We start from the raw sequence: 21,919 nt of genomic DNA on the forward strand, positions 1-21,919 counted from the left end.
TCCTGTCAAGACAGACCCAATTTCGTGTCGATCAGTAAAACTGATGTCAGGGGCTGATTATTTTTTTTCTTCTAACTTTGCAAACAGCAACTCAGGCCATAAATGGGCGTGGCCCTTCGTGTTTTTCATGAATACACCACTTTCCATAGTTACCCTCACGTCTGATCAATTATGATTGGAGGCAAAATAAAGCAACAATGTCAAAGAGTCAAACAGTTTTCCACACACACACTAAGGGAGAAGACTAACCTTTTTTTTTTTTTTTTCATTAATAAACCACTTTCAATAGTTACACCCCGATGCCGGATCACTTATGATGGGCCGCCTGTCAAACACAAGCAGCTGCTTTACACACATGCTGAGTGAGAAGTGGGGCACAGTCAACTTATTTTGGATTTTCATTAATAAGCCACGTTTAGTAGTTACCTTCGTCCGATCAATTATGAGTGGAGGCAAAATAAAGCAGCAATGTCACACGTCACACAAACGTTTGCGCACATGCTGAAAAGGGGAAGGGGGCGAGTTATTGCTTTCATTAATAAGCCACTTTCAACAGTTTCCCTCTTGCCTAATCAATTTCAAGTGGAGTGAGGCACAACAGAAAAAAAAAATCCATCAAATTTCAAACACAAACAAAACAAAAAAATCATTAATAAACCACTTTTTACTCTCAAGCCAGATGAGTCAATTAAATAAAGATTAAATAAAATCACGTTTACACAAGCAGCGGCTCAGCATACATGCTCCCTCCTCTCCCTGCTCGTTTTTTTTCTTTTCATTAATAAACCACTTTCAAGAGTCACCCCCTCCCGCCCGATCAATCATGACTGGTCGCCAAATTGATCCACGACGTCAGGTTTCAAGCATAACCATCAGCTTTACACGTATGCTTCGAGACGAGATGGGCGTGGTCCTCCTTATTTGTGTTTTTCATTAACAAACCACTTTGAAGAGTTACCACCAAGCCGAATCAATCGCGTCTGGAGGCCAAACACAGCCGCAATCAATACAATCTCTCGCAAAGTTGCCATGCACGGGACGGCAGGCGTCTTAATTAATCACAGTTATTTATAGAGCGTGTGCGCGACTATATGGGTCGTGTGCAAAAAAAAAAACATGCACGTGCCTTGGGGGACACCTTGACAACTTTAACGCTGCCATAAATCAAAAAAATACAGTTTGATGACGACGTTTTTTTGAGTGCAAGAAACACGCGTGGCCACTGACATTGCGCAGCGTTAATAAAAGAGTCCTCTCCGGTGGGAAGCAGGTGCGCGCGCTCACGCCATTCATGACAACGCCGACAGCAACGCGGGTGTCCGACGGAGGCATTCCAGCAGGTGAACGTGAGCCGTGCGTGGAGGCTCAAGGCGGATTAAGCTCCCTCGGCGGTCACCTGCCGCCTTAAACCGACGATGTGAGCAGCAAAAGAAAGCAAAGCACGCTCAAGTCCGCGCGCGTGGGACCTCAGCCCGAGTGACAGCCACCGTAAACTTTCCCGTGCGCGCCCCGCCGCGGTGAGCTTACCTCGGCAGGTGAGGAGGAGCCAAGCCGCCGCCAGCAGAAGCGGCGGCGGCAGCAGCCGGCGGGCGGACCGAGAGGAGGACCGGGCGCCGCCGTCTCTCGCCATGATTGCGCGCGCCGGAGCAGGTGGACGTCAGTCAGAGGGGAGGGGGGGGAAAAAAATCCACAAGAGCCAGATTAGTCCAACAACTTGTGCGCGCGTGTGTGCGTGCGCGTGTGTTTGGTTTGGGACTCGCAGCCAAGTTGCCGATGTGCGCGGCTCGCGTCTGCGTGCGTGCGTGCGTGCGCGCCTCCTCCGGCTGCGTGACTGACGGCGAGGAGCGGAACCACTCCCCGGGTGGGCCGGCCGCACTGCGCACTCTCAGCCCCCCCGCAGGATGCCCGAGTGACGGCGTGAGGGACGAGCGGGAGAGTGTGCGTGTGTGTGTGCGTGTGCGTGTGTGAGAGTGAGTGAATGCGTGAAGGTGTGGGAGCGAGCGTGAAATCCCGCCGCGGAGGGCTTCCAGAGTGGAATTGAACTGTGACGTCAGAACAGCGACACCAAGAGGACAACGGCCGACACGTCGTTAATCAAAAAACTGGAAATGTTTTTTTTCATGAGGGGCACAACAAATGCACTTGCTAAAATAATTGTTTTTCAAACATACCGTAATGACATAATTAAGTCGAATTTTTCAAATAGTTTTGTCACATTTTCCTATTCAATTTAATACACTTTGTGCAGCTCATTCCTGTGCGCGTGCATTGACCACCTGGGGGCGGTATAATAAAGACATACGGATTGACATGAAGCTCAGACTCACAAATTGATTGGTAAATGTCATCGTTCTTCGCAGAGGATAAAGAATACTAGTGTTACTTGTGTTTTGCACTCGAATATCGTTTGCTTCGCCGTCGCATTGATGCTAATGCCTATGGCGTTTTCCATTATGTGTTAGCATTAAGCTAGCAGACAAAGGCTATATATGTTAATTTTAAATACCCATTGTGTAATTCTCCGTTTTATGCTTAGTTTAAAAGTAAGGCGCACACACATGCACACACATGGAGTAGCCTATTAAATCTTTCATACTGGATGTGACAGAAGCTGATTTTCCCATTTAGCAAAGATGGATGGAATAATGGCCTTCTGTCAATCAAAAGAAAAATAGGCTTATTGAAGTGAATGTGCAGGAGGGGGCGCCGCGCTAAGGGGGTTCAATTTGGTGGGGTGGGTCACACGGGCCATCAGAATGATGACTGATGACGTCAGCAGTCCACAAGGAAGCTGAGCTATGGGAGGGAAATGGGAAAATAAAATGTGGTTTTAAAAATAATAGGGAAAATTAACGTCAAAATCAGAATCGTGTCTTCTTTTTTTTAATCAACGTTTGTATTGTTCTGATTGTTTTCCTTTGTCTTGTTTTCCTGCATGTTTCTTGTTTGTGTCTTCTGCTCATTATGTCTTGCCAGCTCGCACCCGTTCTCATCAGACCTGCTCGCCAGGATAACCAATCAGCTCCCTCCGGCCAACTTAATTGTTTCTTGTCAGTCAATGCGAATGTAGTTCTTTATTCCTCCACTTCCCATCATCCTCACCCCCCCCCCTCTGTCTTTTCCTTTTTTTTATCCTCTTCCTCATCATCATCTGACTCTTCTTTCCTCTAACTTTCTTGTCCTCCTCTCCGCCGCCGCCGCCGCCGCCGCACTAAGCTGAGCCTTGACGGCGACAAAGCTTCAAAGACGGATACGTTACATCAAAGTTTCGCTTGAGCTGGCGAGAGGCGCCACTTACAAGCGCCGCTTTTAAAGTCAAAGGCGTGCAAACGTGCCGACATGGCTCACCACAAAAACACGATGACAACAACCCAATAAACGCAATGACGGCCGTCCGTCAATTCTGACATGCAAGACGTCCGAAGTTTCCCCTCCTAAAAATAAGAATAGCGATGAGGAAGATGTTATTGATGATGACATCATTGTATCGCCCCCCCCCCCCCCCCCCCCCCCCGCAGACCTCGTGGGGCAGCCCACCGCCCCATTAGCAACATTAGCACCTCGTTAGCCATCTGTAAACAGGCCCGCCCTCCATTTTGGCTCTGGCCGCAAACAGTCCATTAATCAAGGCAAGGCAGGGAAGCCTTCAGAGGAGGTTCCACATTCGTTGGAGCCACATTGCGCCACCTGCTGGCAGCTCATTGAATTTTGAGGTACATTTTCAAAGGTTGCAAAAACCTTCAATAATATAGAGTGTCACGATACCAATAATATTTCTGCACGATGTGAGTAGTATCACAATGCCACAAGTATCATGCTACAGTGCTATATTACGATATCGGCACTGCCATGATATGATGCAACGTAACAGTGTCATGATACCAGGAGCATTAAAACAAACAGTATCACAATATCAACATTATCCAACACCAACAGTATCACGCAATCTCACAATACGATGGTATCACTATAACTTCATTATCACAATACTGAACGATTCATGATACCACCGATAACAGTCTCACAATTTTAATACAGTACTATCACAATACCAACAGTATCGCCCAATCTCACTGATAATTCCATCACTATAACAATAGTATAATGAGAGTGTAGTATCACAATACTGATAATATCATGATACCACCGGTATCACGATACCAGTAGTATTCACAGCCGCATTGGCATCAAGATACCAACAATATCGCATTACTATAACTACAGTATCATGATACCAGAAGTATCACAATGCCGAAAGTTTCATGATACCACCGATAACAGTCTCACAATACTAATACAGTACTATCACAATACCAATAGTATCATGTTAAGACGAGTATTATGGTATCACAAAAACAATAGTAGTCCTAATGGTGGTTACCTTATCATCCCAGCCAGCTATGCCACAATACAGCAGTATCATGAAACCATCAGTATGACGATACAAACAGTATAACAGCACCAGAAATGTCATACTATCATTATATCCGTAGTATAAAGTAAATGAAAAATAATGACAAATAACAATATTAAAAAACATAAAAGGAAATTGGATGGCCGTACCATCCGTATAACGCTGGCATCGTACCAGAAAACGAGAGAAGTCGTCGATATTTGACTACACTTGTCTGTTGAAATATGACAAATGACTGATGATTAAGAATGAAAATTATGGAGAAAAACTTTTCATTTCTTCCACTGCAACAAATTGCAAATAATTTCAGTCCAGCATTTCAACAGTAATGCTCCGTTTTTATCATTATTACCGATGATTGCCTTCCATCTTTCCAAGCCAAACAGACTGCACTTTTCGACCTCGACTCCTTAATCGCCCACGGCCTTCACCTCTCCCATTCCACCATCCATCCCTCCATCACCATTACCCCCCCCCCCCCCCCCGCCCCGCCGCCCCCCAGCTGTCAGTGCACGTCCTGGTATGAATCAACTCGTAGCCTGGTGACAGATGGCCGGCCCAGAACGCAGATGTATTTACTTCGGTGCGCCTCTGAAGCTAACCTGCAGCGGTGCAGTCAACGCTAAGCTAAGTGATACACACACACACACACACATACATACACATGTACGCACACACACAGGTGGTATGTTGGTGTGGCTATAGATTGAAAGCAAGAGCGGTAATAGATGGACGGAGGCGGTGGCTACCATCTTTCGGTCTCTATGAAAAAAGGATCAAAAGGTGCCTGTCAGTCATTTTGTGGGCCGGTCGCCGTGGCAACCAAGTGATGGGTTGCAGGCTCCGAAATAAGGGGTGATGGGGAGGGGGAGGGGGAGGGGCAGTGGGGGACTTGGCAAGAGTGTTTTTTTTTGTTTTTTTTAACTCTCATACTTGCAAGCATCTGTTTTTGATTAGGCCCGTTTACAGAAGGCAGGCAGCTAGCAATAAGATTCAGGCCTGAGCCCAGATCCGAACCCCAAACCTCATACCAGGTCCAAATCAAGCGTGACGAAGCCTTCCCCGCACTTTGGTTGCCATGACTGCAGCCTCCGTGGCGCCGGGCCGTGCGAGCCGGCCGGCGAGCGGGCGAGGAAGCGACGTAGCGAGCGCCCCCGCGGCCAAGCGGCGAGCAAGTCAGATTGATTAAGCAAGCCGGCGGCGCAATGTGACGGCGTATCCGTCAGCGGACGAGGCCGGACGAGTTTATTTGTATGGCGCCATTTAAACACGAGGCAAATTCAGAGAGCTTCGCAGAGGCAGAGAAAAACGAGATGAACATCAAGATTACATCCCAACGTGTCAACAACCTGTCTTCACGCTGGCTGTCGCAACAGATTTAAAATAAATAAATATATCATCTCGCTCTTCGCCTTCCCTCTCTGTGGTATGCACACACATAAAGCGGACAACAAGGCGCTCTAAAAAGGCAACACAAGGCCGAAGCCCCAGTCCATAGGTGGGCTGTCAAATCAGGAAAAATAAAAATAAAAATAAAAATCACCCCACTCCTCGCTCGTCTGTCTTTCTGTGCATGCACTCATGGCAAACTACGAGGCACTCTAAAGCAGCCACGCCAGCGGCCTATCCAAACGGAAGATGAATTTTTGGGGTATGACCATAGCTAGCTGTCTGCTAATTAACTGCACGTTGCAATTGCACCAGGCACCAGGTAACCTACCTAAAGTTATTTTGTCGAATTGAATCATTGGGGGAATAAAAATAAAAAAAAGAGAGTGAAATAGTGAAAAAATACTTCTTTTTTTTTCCACACTTCAGTACTACAGTTCTTATTCTGCACTTTTTCAGCGGCGACTGAATCTTCAAACAAGTATATTAAGAAATAATTATCTAAATTCACTTCACAGTCTAGAAATCCACACCCTTAAAAATGTTGGGTTAAAAGAAACCATAAATGGGTTAAAAATAACCCAAAATGGGTTATTTTTCATCCATTCATTTTCCAAACCACTTATATATTTTTTCCATTTGTTTTTACTTACCCCAATGTGGTTAATTTCTTTCAAAAAAGTTATTTCATCATAACCCAGTGTAAAAAAAAAAAGGGTTATGATCAACTGGGTCCAAATTTCTCAATTGGCTCAATTTGACCCAATTTTCAGGATTGTTATGTACAAAGCCATTACCATTACCTACTGTATACCTATTCTGTAAAAAACAATTGGGTCAAAAACAACCCCAATAAGGTCAAAAAGGGACCACCCAACTTTTGGGGTTTTGTGGGTTATTCATTTGACTCAACTTTCTGCGGTTAAGTGAATAAACCAGAAAGTTGAGTCGATGTATTGCTTGGCATTAGTAGTGCTACTAGTGCAGCACATACTAAAGTCAAATTGTGTACTAGTAGCCAAAATGTTGCATTACTAGTGGAAAAAAAGTAGTCGCTCTAATTGTGCGCATGCAGTGACCTTAAGTTGGATATCAAGCATGTCGACTAAATGCTCAAACAAACTTTCCATCCTTCTCATGGTCGCAGGTTTGGCCTATTTCACATGGAGCCCAACCTGGCTCACCCTGGCGTCCCTGACCTCCAGCCCTCCGCCGGATATGCCGGCGGGGGGGGGCCTTCTCGGCTTCATTAGTCGGGCGGCGCATCCGAGTGTTGCTTGGCTAACGCCGCAGCGAGAGAGGAACACTGTTGGCTTTAATTAAAGACATTAAAGCGCTGCAAATACACACAGCCCCCGGGAGGATGTGTTCTCGGCGCACACGCACGCACACACACACCTCCCCAAAATACCTCCGCCTTGTCTCTTCCCTCCTCGTCACGTTTGCCTTCGTCGCCGTTCCTTTGAAGCCTTCCCTACTTGTCGCCGCTTCCTCCCCTCTTTAGTCTCATCCCGGCCGAACGCGACTTTCTTTTCTTTCTTCCTCTCTCTCTCTCTCTCTCTCCATCTTCACCTCCATTTCCCCCCCCCCGTCCCATAACGTCCGACCCATACCCCCCCCCCCTTCTCCCCAGCATCACCATCCAGCGCAAGGTGCTTTGTTTACAATTAATTAGACTTTGCTTCTTTTGAGGTTTATTTACATCACAACGACATCAACACGGGCTCTATTTATGATGACTGCACACACTGCAAGTTCATATTATAGTGTGTGCGTGTGTGCGTGTGTGCGTGTGTGCGCGCGCGCGTGTCCACAATCTAATGAGATCCGATACATAAATTCTGCCTTGAACAAGATAATAATGTTCAGTGTTTATTTTGGTGCTTGCATTGAAGTGCAGCTGTTCCCAACATATTGACCGTCTTATGACTAAACATCCCCTCCACCTGGACTGGTCGCCAGTCAATTTTGGGGTACAGAGACAAACAAAGGATTGGTCGCATTAAAAACAAAACCAGCCAGAATGCTAGACAGCTCCAAACAATTTCATATTGGATCTCACAAGGTGTGGCTGTACCTATAATGAAGTGACCGAGGCTATTTTTGTGAACGAAAACAAACCAAAAACTCAACCTAAAATTCAAAAAACGATTTAGTTAAAATAAAAATACAAACGAAAACTGACAAACTACATTTTATGTTCACAAATCTAACTAAAACTAACTAACTAATTATAGCAAAAATGTCCTTTGTTTTAGTCTTTGGTAATTAATTTAATGCATGAGCCTTAGGGGATGATTTTAAATTTGATTTTAAGTAGATTTATATTTACGTTTGAAAGTGTTACACAAAAGTGACGTGATCTAGCAGCAGCCAATAGAAAAGCACCTTCGGATGACGCCACTCCAAGGCGACAACGAAATATGCTAGGTAAGAAATGAGTTACTTTTCTCATTTTATCATGATGTTTATTAAATATTGCGCACAAGCAGAGGTGGCAAATCCAGGTCTAGAAAGTAAAAACCCTGTCACAGTTTGGCTTTAACCCCAGGTGCTAGCTAGCTAGCTAGCTAGCGCTCATGGTGCTCGTTTACCTGCTAGGGAGCTAGCTAGCTAGCATCAATGGCTAAAACCAAACTGTGGCAGGGTTTTTAACTTTCTGGACCTAAATTTGCCACCTCTGAGCACAAGTAACACACATTAAAGAAAAAAAAACTAATACTGAAACTAACTAAAACTAAGCATTTTTTAAATAACTAAAACTAATAAAAACTAACAGAACCACCCTGAAAACGAATTCAAACTAACTACATTTAACAAAACTGAAATAAAAACTAACTAAAAAAGAAAACTCCAAATCTATAATAACGCTGGAAGTGACCCTCTATGAAACAATTGCCTCATTTCAATATTGAAATACAATCTGGGGCGTGCGCACATAAAACGAGCGCCATTAAGGCTAATGGCGTGTGACGTGCACGTGGCTGGATGGGAGGTGCGGCGAGTGCAAACGTGCGCAGTGGAGAGGAAGCGGGGAAGGAAATTAAGCGGCGCAAGGATGAGATGTTAAACGAACATCATGTTAGCATCCTGTTAACGCGAGGCTAGCGTAATTTTCTACACGGAAGCGCCAGACTGGAAGCTTTTATTCGAGAGAGAGACGCAATCACGTCGGCGGGCCACGAACGCACTTCAGAACGTCACTAACCAACATCATGTATAATGGCGCCTCGAGATATTAGCTCAATATCTTCCGTGATCTCAAATCAGCCGTATGGAGATGGTCGCTGCAGTAATATTAGTCATTCTTCGCAGAGGATAAATAAATAAATAAATAAATGCCTGCGAGTAATCTTATTTTGTCTGGCCGCATGCGTTGATGCGCCATTTGATCGCGAGGAAGCACTTAAAAACGGGAGGACCATAAAGCATCAACGCTGTGCATTTAAGAATGTACACAATCATGAACCCATGTTACATAAATGACTATTAAGTAGGTAAAAGGGTTATAGGATTTTTGGACTTTTATCGTTTTCATTTTGTTTTTACTCAATTTTAATTAGGTTTTAGAGCAGGGTTCTTAGTTTTCGTTTTTTGTCAAAAATGCTTCATTTCATTTGATTTGTTTTAGAACTTTTTTTTTTTAAGTGCAAGACAAAAAATAAAATAAAGGTCACGAGGTAAACTACAAAAACAGCAATACCGAAATATATTTAAAATGAACCCCGAAAGCTCATGTATATTGACCAAGACACAAACTAAACGACATTTTCGCTTTCAGTTAGTTTTCTCAACTTTAATAGCATTTTCGTTTTTACCATTCCAAATTTATTTATTTAATGGAAATGTTTTTTCAATTCTAATTCTACTTATTATGTTAGTTTTCGTTAACTGAACCAAATAATCTTGGAAGGTAGAGAGCCCAACACAAACCACCTTCACAAGAAGCCCATTAATAGCATCAGCTAGCATACTAGCCTAAATAACTAGCATAGATGAATGTGACATCACACACAAATAAACGTGTATTATTTGTACTTGACACAAATGCTACACATTCATTGCAAGTACTTAGGATTTTACGATGTCTTATCTTGAAAGTTGATCAACAAAAGGAGCAGACCGGTTTGACTTTAACATCAGCATTAGCTAGCATACTAGCTTAAATAACTAGCACAAACGAATACGACATCACACGGTCAAACAACACATGCGCATTAGCACTCTAGACAAATACAACATAGTAAGTACTTTGACTTTATTTTACAACGTCTTGAACAAGCGGAGCAGACCGCTTTGAATTTAACATGCCTCGAAGTGAATATGCAAATGAGCGCAGGCCTAACATGTCAAGCTGCGTCGGAAGCTAACGCCGCTATTTGTGTGCAAATGCTGTCGTTTGGCGCCGCGCGTAGCGTAGCATTACATTACAATGCGCCACGGCGCGAGGCACCAAAAAGCTTTAGTGCTTTGGGGCCGCTAATACAACTTGTTTAGCGTTTCACGCGCGAGCCTCTGCGACATTTATGTGCTTCGCAGGCACGCACACACGCAGGGTTGCGCATTTAACGCCGTTGATTAGTCGACATCACATCTGCTCACACTGCGCTGCGTGTGGCCATCACTCCGCGACGCCTGCGCACGCACGCACGCACGCACGCACACCTTGACAGGCCTTAACACACGCACACACGCGCAGGCACGCACACCTCCAAGCAGAACGGGGACGGCAGCGAGGCACTTTGCGATCGTCTTACATCAAGTCAACATCGTCCATAAATAGAACAACAGGCTCAGCACCGGCGGGAAGGAAACAACATTTGGAGAAACACATTTACGAAGGCGCGTGTGTGTGCGCGCGCGCGCACATAAAGAATCTTCACCATTGAGGTTCATGAGTCACACGGGATAAAACGACATTTTCATTTACAAATTTACTATGTCTCCTATGTGTGTGCGTGTGTCAGCCTAATCCCTGTTAAGCCCCCCCCAGCAGTGACAACGCGTCCAAGTCATCTTCCTTCACGTCGAGAGAGAAAAAACAGGGAAACGATAAACTTAAGCAGCGAGAGGGCGAGACTGTTCGGGGGCGGGTTTGGGGTTAATATGGGTGAGTGGGGAGGTGAAGGGGGCACATTTGGGGTGAAAGGGGTTGAGCGGAAGTGAGTTTGAGGGTTGGTGTAATGGTAGCCTACTGCAAGAATCCACACAAAAAAATCCACAAATAATGGATCTCCTCTCTAAAATGAGTTTTCTAATTACATAAAGATCACACTTAGTAACAGAAAGGACCAGAAAGCATGTACACAATCATGAACCCATGTTACGACAATATTCAGTAGGTTTGTTATTCAAAACAAACAAACATGAGGCTATTCGCTAGCATCCTAGCCAAAATAGCATGCTAGCACAAACTATCACCCTGGAGCAGTTTTACGGGAACTGGCATTCAAACGGTTAGCCATTTAATAGCTAGCCGCTAACCAAGGTTATTTTAGTTAACGAAATCGAACGAAAAACTCAAACTAAAATTTAAAAAAAAAAAACATTTTGTTAACGAAATAAAATACAAAAATAAAAAATAAAACATTTAAACAAATGAACTGAAAATACATTTAATGTATACAAAATTAACTAAAACCATATTTATAGCAAAAATGTCCTTCGTTTTAGTCTTTGATAATTAATTTAATACATGAGGCTTTGAGGATGGTTTTAAATGTGATTTTAAGTATATTTATTTTTATATTAACCGGAATAAAGACACAGAAGTGATGTCATCGAGCAGCAACCAATAGCAAAGCACCTTTTTTATTTAACTTAGCAAAAATGCAACGCGAGGTAAGAAAGTTGTTACTTTTTTTCATTTTACCATGGTGTTTATTAAATATCGCACACACGTAATACACTTTTTTTTCAACGAAAACCAACACTGCAACTAACTAAAACTAAACTAAATATTTGTTGAAATAACTAAATCGAATACAAACGAACTCAATTTAAAAAACAAAACTCAAAACGAAATAAAAACTCAAATGAAAATTGCTCAAGACAGCCAACTCTCATTCGCTGGCGCCCACATCACTCACCAGCTTAAGCCACACACACTCAAAGCTATTACAGAGTGGAATGTAAGGATGGCGCCCCCAAGTGGACAACAATAGTACCTAAACCTCACATGCACATGTTGAAGTTTAAATAACTGGTAAAATCAAAGAACAAAACAAAACTCTGTTGCAGAGTCCAGCAGGCGTTGATTTTTTATTATTTTTTTCCCCCGGGTGGTCGTCTCTACTCTCAGTGAGCATCACAAAAGCGGACGCCTCGCTAACTCTTGATCACGACTTAGCTTTGGGAGTAAACGGGGGTGGTAAAAAAAATGTCCTCGCCGCGTCTTAAAAAAGGAAAACATTTTCTCTTTTCGTGGCGACTGATGCAAGGCTTACCTCACTCGTGGACGGCGACCACGTCACTTACCATCAAAGCGGCTGGGACACTTTGCTCGTCATTAAAAGTTCACAAAACTAACTTTCACCTTTCAAGTGCAAATTAACTATGTGTACTAAAACACACAAGTGTTATTACTTGGTATGTACTCTAGTAACCCCACAGTCTAAAAAACAATTGATGTTTTTGTTGGGATGCAAAGTCTTAATGTCCTGTTGAAATATTTAACCTCATGAATAATTAACTCGGCTAATTCAGTGTAGTATATACAAAAGTCGTCTATAACCGTAATCGCTTACACTTGGTCAAGCTATTAGCTTCTGAGCGTCCATCTTCTCGGCGAGAATGCTCATTAGCGAACGTTGTAAGTGGATAATGTGCTTTAACGTACTAAATGAACATGTAGATTAACATATATTAGCAAATTTATAACCATACATGTTAATGATGATGCAGGTACGACCGCCCACAACGGAAAAATAAAATCGCAATACGCAAGATATACAACACTTTGGAATGCAGAAGCAAAAACTAAATAGATTAGCGGGTGTGTTGTGTTGAACTTTTCACACGAAAGGTCCTGAAACATTTGTATGCGCGCGTTGATGTACATCAGCTAAACAATTTGTTGGCAACGTCGTGGTGAACCTTTCACATTGTGCGTTGTCATCTTTTAGAATTTAGCTGTGAGAATAATGTGCCGATTTTCAAGATGTTCTCGGTATGTGTAAAGATAATCTACTGTAGCTAAACATCCTTAGCATATTTGGGCATTATTTCTGATAGAATGACTTGCTAATATGCCAACGTCCTCAAACATCCGTGCGCGGTTAAAAATGTCCTTTGTTGTCAGCTGCGTGTTGAACTTTTCACACGAAACGTCCCCAAACAAGATGCGCGTAGTGATGAGCTGAACTAAATTGTTGGCAATGTCATGGTGAACTTTTTACAGTGTGCTTTCTTTCACCTTTTAGCATTTTAGCAACTTTTAGTATTTAGCTAAGAGAAGAACTTGTGAATATGTGTAAAGATATACACTAGCTAAACATCCTTTGTTTGCTACCGCATATTTATGTTTGAACTTTTCATGCTGTGTTTTCATCTTTGAGAATTTAGCTGACGGCAGAGGTGGCAAATCCAGGTCCAGAACGTAAAAATCCTGCCACAGTTTGGCTTTAGCCCCTGATGCTAGCTCCCTAGCAGGTAAACGAACACCATGTTAGCTAGGGAGCTAGCTAGCATTTGGGGCTAAAGCCAAATTGTGGCAGGGTTTTTACTTTCTGGACCTGGATTACGGACAGAATAGCTTGCTAATATTCACGATATCACCAAACGTGTTTGTGTAATGATATACACTAGCTATTAGCTAAACATCCTTTGTTTGCTTTTGCGCTGTTATCTGGAACAATTCATGCTGTTTGTTTACCTTTTAGCATTTCGAATGAAATGGCTAAGCTCATATGCTAACGTCCTTAAACAGCTGTGCGCGTTAAAAAAAATGCACACAAGCTAAACGCCTTTTGTTGGCAGCTGCATTTTGAACTTTTTCACTGTGTGTTTTTAACTTTAAGTCGACGTGCTACTTTGCCAACGTTCTCAAATGTGTGCGCGCGCGTAAAGATGTAGCTAAACGTCCTTTGTCGGCTTCTACGCGGTTGTTGTGTTGAACTTTTCACGCTGCGCGTTTTCATCTTTTAGCGTCTTTTGAGGCCGGCGCGAAGCACCAGATGAAAGGCCAATTAATTCCCAGCTTTCGGGGGACCGCGTCGTCGCTCGGGGGGGGGGCGCCCCTTTCGCATCGCAGCTGACTTTGAGCGCGCTTCTACAGAGAAATGATTAATGGTGTTATTAACGTATGTGTGTGTGTTTTTGTGTGTAGCAGGGGAGCGAAGCGCGCAAAAGGTCGACGTGGGGACAGCGGCGAGAAAGTGTAAAATCTCATTTCCTGAAGGAGAACAAGACATAGGCCAAAGCTGTGCACTTGATTACAATAAACAATGCCAAATAGGAAATTAATCAATTTTAACGATTATCGAGTCTTTTTGTCAGGATGTTTACAGGATGTTGGCAATTTTGCGACTTTTCTAACCATTTTAGAAACTACTCCTACTCAAGTGAGTAACAAAAAAAACATTCAAATTTATTAAAATGTATCAAAGGGGAAACAACTTGGATTAAAATCATAAAGGTGATTTTTGTGACAAACTTTAAACGTCATATTGGTCAGCCTTTGGCAAAATCAATACTGTACCTCATTGGATCAATGTGTCTTGTAAAAGGAAGGCGTGGATTGATGTGGAAGGTACGAGGCGGCGTTGTCGAGTTTTGGTCAACCATCATCACGGCAGCCATTTTGCCTTCCGGAAAGACAGCCTTCAAAAGAGCACAATGATCCTGTAAGGGCCCCGCGGAGGCTTTTGAATGACACCATGGGGAGAAGATAAAAGTTGGACCAAAAGTGGGATGAAGAAGAAAGGGAGACGCTATTGAAATCAATCATGCGCACGCACACACGCACGCACGCACGCACACCGACAGAAGGCCTCTCACTCTGTGACGCATTCAAAGTAACGAGAGCACATCAGCCACCGGGCCAACACTGCCCCCTGCTGCATGACATTGGTAACACACTGGTCAAAATATTAGGAACACCATCCTCACCAAACGTAGCTTGAAAACAAGTTTTAACTTAGCCAAATAATATTACCATTTTATTTTACTGTTATGAACTAAATGAATTGTCTTAAAGTTGTATAAAAAAATAAAAAAACAATCTCAGACATCACAAGCTACATGTTTGTTTGTTTGTTTTGTTTTCTGCATTACCAATGTAATGCTAATAGTCATAATTTTGGAACAGAATGTAGGAGGAAGCCGGAGTAGCTAAATAGACAAACTAGCCAAGCGAGGTGATGAACATTGTTGTGTTTACTGAATCAACAAACACATACAAAACACACACTGGACTAATATTTGATGACAATACCATAGATTGCATGTACTCCTATGCAGTAGGTGGCGCTCATTTGCTACGTCAAACAGAACCATATAGAGAGAGAGTTTGGCCAACTCTGTTTCAGCAGGGTAACAAGATGGCGTCCATTTGCCATGTGACCGGCAGCCCACATCACAGCGTGACCAATCACGAGATCATGCTGGTCACATGACATGCGAAAGCCATCTTGTTACCCTGCCGAGTTGGCCAAACTGACTTCAAACATGAGGAACATCTTTGCATTGAACCCCGTAACGAAAAAGTTTTCAAACGGGCTTTTACTGTGAATAAAACTTTGGTTAGCAACAATTGAACACATTTTACCAATCTCTGCCGCCCCCTGCTGACAGAGTGGAATATGAAGTAATTTGTAATAAGCAATCAAAATTGGTCAACCGAAAGAAAAATCATATTCTACAAGTACATCCAAGAAGGTTTTTGTTTTGCATTTTATTACATCATTAGCATAAGCACCATTTTCCTTGCTAAAGTATAACTGCACATTGACCATGTGGCCACAACGGGGCGCCAAAGACATACAGACCATCAAAAAAATTCCCCCATTACTTTTTGACTTATCCACATCCCCCTCCCTCCCAAAAAAAATTAATCCCTGTGATCAACGAACAGCCCATTTTGTGGTCCAATTGATTGGAGAATCATCGGAAACTTTATTAGGTACACCTCTTAAAGTTAATATAAAAAAAATACTGTAGTTATGAAGATGTTCACTTTTGATTGACAGGTATTAATCTGCTTAGTTTTCCAAAATATAGCAAAGGAAAATGTTGGCCTGATATTTTTTCTCCCTAACTTTCAAGGTGGTGTGCCACAGGGGTCATGTTGCAGCCCACCTGAAAATGTGATTAATTTATTAATTATAAGAATGAACAATTCCTAAATAGCCTAATACAATTTATGGGTCAATAAAAACTGAGCATTACTTTCGTAAAAACGTTTTTTGTCGTTGCACTTGAACCTCAAGAGATGGTGTACCTAATCAAGTGTCCAGTGAGGATGGCGCCATGACATCCGGGTAGCTACTGTCTGCACAAAATGGCGGCGCTGCCTATGTAGAGTTGCGGTGAAACTCGAAGCACCTTCATCCTCAGGAATAATCGATAACAAAGTATCCGAGTCGAGAATGTCCGACAGCAAAATCCCACCTGAGATTTTTCCAAGGCAGCATGAGGACATCGAGAACGAGCAAGGGGGGCGCGCGGTGGTCCTCAGCAGCAGCCGCAATGAAAGTCAGCATTGGGGTCCCTCAGCAGCTTCTTGCGGTCCACGCGGAGACAGTCGATGTGGTACCAGGCGTCGCACACGTCGCACTGGATCCACTGGACCGGGTCCTGCTGGGGCAGCAGGCAGCGGGGGGCCGCACAGGGCTCCACCGGCCCCCCGGCCGACGACACCGTCTTGGTCGCCGCCGCCGCCTCCTCCTCCTCGTCGTCCTCCTCCTCGTCGGAGGATGACGAGGACGAGCCCGAGGAGGACGAGGCAGAGGAGGTGGAGGAGGAAGACGAGGAGGACGGCGAGGGCAGCGAGGGCCGAGGGGGGAGGGGGTGTTTCCTGGGACGCCCGCGACGCCTGCTGTAAGCAAGGAATAATGGAGGAGTTACCACAATTGGCCTAAAAACCCCCAAAAAAGTGGGGGGTTTCCAAGGACGATACTGATTATTAGAAGTCAAGGAGCGATATTTCAAGCCAATATTCATTTGCAGTAAAAGAGAAAATTTTAGCGTAAAAAAACGAAGTTTTCTTTTAATTTTAAATATATAAAGAAAGAATTGACAGCTTTGTTTAAATATAACATTTTCAGGGAGCTTCCAGGATCTTCAGCATGTGTTAAGCCAAATTTAAAAATAAGCTCAAAACTAAATCATTCCCTAAAGTTTTATACTGTAAATAGTTTTGTATTTCCCCCAAATTTTCTTCAATTTTAAAAAGTAAAACATTTAAGGAGTGCCCAGTGTCAGCATCATTTTTTTTAATAAATTAGAAATTTTAATAAATCCATAAAATTAAAGTCCCCCTGAATGCATGCAAAAGTAGCGAATTTAGGGTTTTCGTCGGGGATCGTAAAAGGTTTCAAAAGATCTTCGCAAACAGCGAAACATTTTCTGAATGTTTGAAATGTCATTGCGACAAGTAGAAACTGTCTGTGAACATCTTGCAAATTCTGATAAAAAAAATAATAAATTCGCTACATTTGCAAGCATTCACCGCTCAGTGAGAAACAGCTTTATTGGCATCGGCACCGATATCCCTAAAACATTTAGCTTGGGCCCTAAATGACTTAGAACTGACTACAGATGGCGCCAAAGCACCACTTTTGTATCAGACAGGGCTATGTCAATTACTCAGATTTCAATATTCACAGTTGGGATCAGTACTTCCTGTTTGTCTGCAATGTTGAGCACCTTCGGAAGAGTCTTACCTCGACTGCTGGTGGAAGCGGTTGAACGCGGCGCGGCCCCGCGGCGCCGCGCAAACCCTCACCGAGGGCGACGCCGGGTTGTAGCTCTCACCTCCCACCACGAGGGGGGAGAAAACCAGCGAGCTGTGAGCCCTCCGACGGCCCCTCGACGCCAACGCCGCGGGTCTGTGCTGGCAGAAGGTGTTGTGAAGGTGGCGCGGCGGCACCGACGCCTCCTGGCGGTCTTGTCTGGGCGGCGCGGGGACGATGTGGTACTGGTGGTGGTCCAGGCGGGTGTTAGTCATGGCGCCGTGGAAGCTGCCGATGGTCCTGATGCCCACGGGGAAGGGTTTGGCTTCCTGGGGGCGCGGGTGGGAGGATGGCGGAGGAGGAGGCGGCGAGCAGAGATCCTCCGGGTCGGACTTGTAGCGCCTCTTCCTGCCTCGCGATCGCTGCGCTTCCTCCAGACCTGCCGGGAATCAACCAGAAAATGTTGTTAAGCATCATGAAAAAATCAGATTGAAATGTTTCTTTCGGGAAGTCAGATTGGCGAGTCTCACCCGTCCTGCTGTGGGGGTCGTCCGAACTGTCGTCCTCCAGCAGCACCGTGTGCGCCGACTTCCTGCGGCTCCTGGAGGCCGGCGCGAGAGACTTGGGCGGCAGGGACTTGGGCGCCAGCGACGGGGCGGCGGGTGAGAAGGACGGCGGCGTGGAAGGAGGCAGCGGCGGCGAGCACCCGCCGCTCAGGGGCGGCGGCGACGATGAGGAACCCGGGTCGGAGGCGGCGCCCTCGTGGCTGCGGCTCCTCCTGAAGGTCCACGCGCTGCCTTTCATCTTGCTCAGACTGCCGATGGAGTTGAGGATGACGGTGGAGCGGTTGTTGGACAGCTTGGACAGATCAACGCCCGGCGCCACTTTGTGCTCGGGGTTGGTCCTGATCCGGTTCTGCAGGTCCGAGGAAAACGACCCCGCCTGAAGGAAAACAAGACATAAGTGTGGACTTAGACCACATAGAAAATCTGGAGGCGTCACCATCGTCCATCACGCGCCTCACCTTGGGAATGGTGATTGCGTCAAAGTCCAGCGGACGAACTTTGACTTTCTGGAAGAGGAAGTAGAATTCGGGGCTGCCGGGAGCCGCGTCGCCCCCAAAGGTCAGCGCGTCGCCATCCGACAGCTCCCATTGGACGCCGAGCTGGAGGCGGACCTCGTTCACCCAAGTGCCTGTTGACAATTTTGTGCGGTTGCGTCAACGTGTTTTTCGTTGACAATTTTGTGCGGTTGCGTCGACGTGTTTTTGTTGACAATTTGGTGCGGTTGCGTTGACGTGTTTTTGTTGACAATTTTGTGCGGTTGCGTTGACGTGTTTTTGTTGACAATTTTGTGCGGTTGCGCCGATGTGTTTTTCATTGACAATTTGGTGCGGTTGCGCCGACGTGTTTTTGTTAACAATTTTGTGTGATTGCGTCGCCGCGTTTTTGTTGACAATTTTGTGTGGTTGGGTCGACGCGTTTGTGCTGGCAAATTTGCGTGGTTGTGTCCCACATGAAAAAGGAAGTAGAACTCTGGGCTGCCGAGAGCCGCGTTGCCCCCAAAAGGTCAGCGCGTCGCCATCCAACAGCTCCCATTGGACGGCGGGCTGGAGGCGGACCTCATTTACTCAAGTGCCAGCTCACATTTTTGTGTGTTTGTGTCATGTTTTTTGTTCACACTTTTGTGAGGTTGTCATGTTTTGGTTCACAATCGTGTGGTTGTGTTGTTTTTTTGTTGACAATTTTGTGAGGTTGTCAACCCGATGCTTTTGGTTTACAATTGAGTGACTCGGCATGTCAAGTTTTTTTGTTCACAATTGTGTGATTGTGTTGACATGTTTTCGCGCACAATTTTGTGAGGTTGTGGCAACAAGGCACATTTGTTTACGATTTGTCAAGCTTTTTGTTGACAATTTTGTGTGCTTGTGTCAACTTGCCATGTTTTTTGTTAACGTTTGTGTGGTTGTCCTTTTGGTTACAATTTTGTGTGGCATTTGCGGACATTTTTTGTTTACAAATTATTAGTGGTTGCATCGACGTTTTTGATTGTCGCTTCATGTGGTTGTCAAGCTGGTGTGGCTGCTTACATGCTATTTTTAGATGTTCCCGGAATGTGTTTTTATTTATACAAGTGTGGATCTTAACATATAACGTATTACATGTATTTGTTTACAAGTATGCGTGCTTTTGTTTACATCTCACCGTGAGTGCTCCTGTCCTTGATGTGGACCCTCCATCCCTCCTCCTGCGCCGCCGCCACCTTCCCGCCATCACTGCTGGCCTCACGCTCGGCGTGCAGCTCGGCGTGGACGCGCGACACAGCCGGCGAATCCAGCGTGACGTCACACAGCTCCTCCGCCCTTCCCAGGCGGAACACGGAGTGGCCCGGCGCCGGCCTGAAGGTGTAAAGGTCCCGCGTGGAGCCCCCCGCCGAGGAGCCGATGCGGAGCAGCTGGAAGCACGGCTGCGTCCCCGAGAGCATGACGGACGCTTTTGTCCTGGATAAGCGCGACCGCCCCACCCCGCCGTCCCGGCGCTACAGAAGGACACGTGGCATTCGGGAGTCGCTGTGCTTGTGGTAAATTGTTACGTTGACGACATCTGCGGCAGGCTGAATGGCATCTGGCGTGAAGCTGGGAGGACTGGCATGAATAAATGAGACCGTCTGAGCTGATGAGGTATGCGAATCCTATCCTATCCTATCCTCGCCTCGCCTGGCCTCTCTGCTGGAGGGTTTGTGGATAAAGAATAGGCTGTCAAAAAAATGGAACAAAAAAAATCCTTGGGGCTTAATGATTCATGGTTTGTGCTCCTTCTGTACATCTGAAACGAAATAAAATATAAACATGAAGCAAGCCATTACAGGAGCTGCCAATTAAGGCCCAATCGATATGGACATTTTTTTTTAAGCTGATGCCGATACTTGGTAGAATAAAATTATGTTAAAAAACAGATATAATGAATAAAATTTAGTATTTTTAGTCTCGTAACGCGTACAACAACAAAGACATAAATTACAGGAAAAACTTTTGGCTGTCCTTTAGTATTTAACTTTACAGAGAAAAATTCATCGCTACCTCAAATCCTCTTTCGCCATAGAATGAATGCAAATGCAATTATTTCGTTCTAGCCCTCTTGCAGAAAAACTTAATTTGACCATCTCTAAACTTTAAAATGTCGTACTGTTCATGGTTTCAGCACTTTTAGCACAAGGTGTTCAATGCCAAAATTCACATTCGATTATTTATTTATTTTTCAAAACGTGAATGTCTGGAAAAATCTTTTTTTGAAGCCTTGCAATGTGAAGATAGTGTTTACTACGGTTTTAAATAGATGGTTCTTTATTATGAACAGTAGAATTTGTGTGTGAATATTGCTGCTGTGACTATTTAATTTGTTTCACAGGATGTATTCAGCCCGCGGGCCACACTTTGTTCACCCGTTCAAGTGTCACTTTTTCTGGATCCAGGCCGAGCAGCGACCCGCTGCGTCACCGGAAGCCCCAGAATCGGGTCAAACGTGATTACGTAACTTTAAATCACGCATCTTAGCTGATTATCTCTAACTTAAATATATATATATTTTACTTCTATGAGTTAGTACGGCTCGAATGTGCTCGGGGAGAATGAACGGCCAGTCGCGTTGCGTAAGCTAGCTGACGTCGCTTCCTCCCGGACAAAACCAGCTAAAACGCGACACTTACGACACCCACCCGAAGTTAGCGGACTTCTCGCCTCCTGAACAACCGTCAAGCGGGCATTGAGCCGCGGTTGAAGTTCGGCTTCGGCCGCCGTCGTTTCCCGGGACGCCTTCTGCTCGCTGCCCTTTCTTTCCTCCACACAGGAAGTGCTTTGAAATTTGGCGCGTCGTGCCAGCAAGCGCTGCCGTGTACGTCACGTCCGGCTCCTGCCCGATTGGCCGACGGCCAGGCCTTTAGCAAGGACACGCCTGTTTTTAAAGGGGCCGCCTGCGTGCTAAAAATGAAACAAAGGACGTGATGTGAAGTACAGAAGTGGAATCATTTAAATGCACAGTTCTATATAGATGTAGCTCGTATCAATTAAATTATTGATTAGGATTATTTTGACCTGGACAGAGGACATGATCAAGAAACATTGTCCAGTAAAAGTACATCTAACAGAAATGAGAAAAGATTACTCAATTCCTGATTTTGCACAGAAGACTTAAAAAAAAAACATCCTTGAGCAATTGTTTGTATGTGG

At 44.7% G+C, this 21,919-nt stretch overlaps 2 protein-coding genes across 5 annotated transcripts in view; both read right to left on the reverse strand.

The window, feature by feature from the left end:
- The window catches only part of pvrl2l (PVR cell adhesion molecule related 2 like), a 129,917-nt gene extending 126,825 nt beyond the window's left edge, over positions 1-3,092 (reverse strand). For both annotated transcript variants that reach the window (XM_086062552.1, XM_086062551.1), the window contains exon 1: positions 1,528-3,092. In XM_086062552.1, coding sequence (XP_085918678.1) covers positions 1,528-1,630 — 103 coding nt within the window. In that variant the 5' untranslated portion in view covers positions 1,631-3,092. The remainder of the gene's footprint in view (positions 1-1,527) is intronic.
- Positions 3,093-15,160: 12,068 nt separating this feature from the next.
- tcf19l (transcription factor 19 (SC1), like) lies at positions 15,161-21,565 on the reverse strand. Of its 3 annotated transcripts, none has more exons than XM_086061950.1 (6): positions 21,409-21,565; positions 19,899-20,449; positions 18,719-18,888; positions 18,225-18,636; positions 17,686-18,133; positions 15,161-16,838 (listed from the first exon to the last, which is right to left on the reverse strand). In XM_086061950.1, exons 2-6 carry the CDS (start codon positions 20,176-20,178, stop codon positions 16,475-16,477), a joined length of 1,674 nt encoding a protein of 557 aa, XP_085918076.1. In that variant the 5' UTR covers positions 20,179-20,449; positions 21,409-21,565; the 3' UTR covers positions 15,161-16,474. The 3 variants fall into 3 exon arrangements, with proteins under 3 accessions (XP_085918076.1, XP_085918077.1, XP_085918075.1); XM_086061951.1 differs by having other exon boundaries at positions 15,161-16,835; positions 19,899-20,519; XM_086061949.1 differs by having other exon boundaries at positions 19,899-20,519.
- Between the last annotated feature and the right edge of the window lie 354 nt (positions 21,566-21,919).

Source organism: Leptonotus elevatus, chromosome 19 (genome assembly GCF_054856555.1).
Source record: "Leptonotus elevatus isolate MCC_2025b chromosome 19, RoL_Lele_1.0, whole genome shotgun sequence".
NCBI lineage: Eukaryota > Metazoa > Chordata > Actinopteri > Syngnathiformes > Syngnathidae > Leptonotus > Leptonotus elevatus.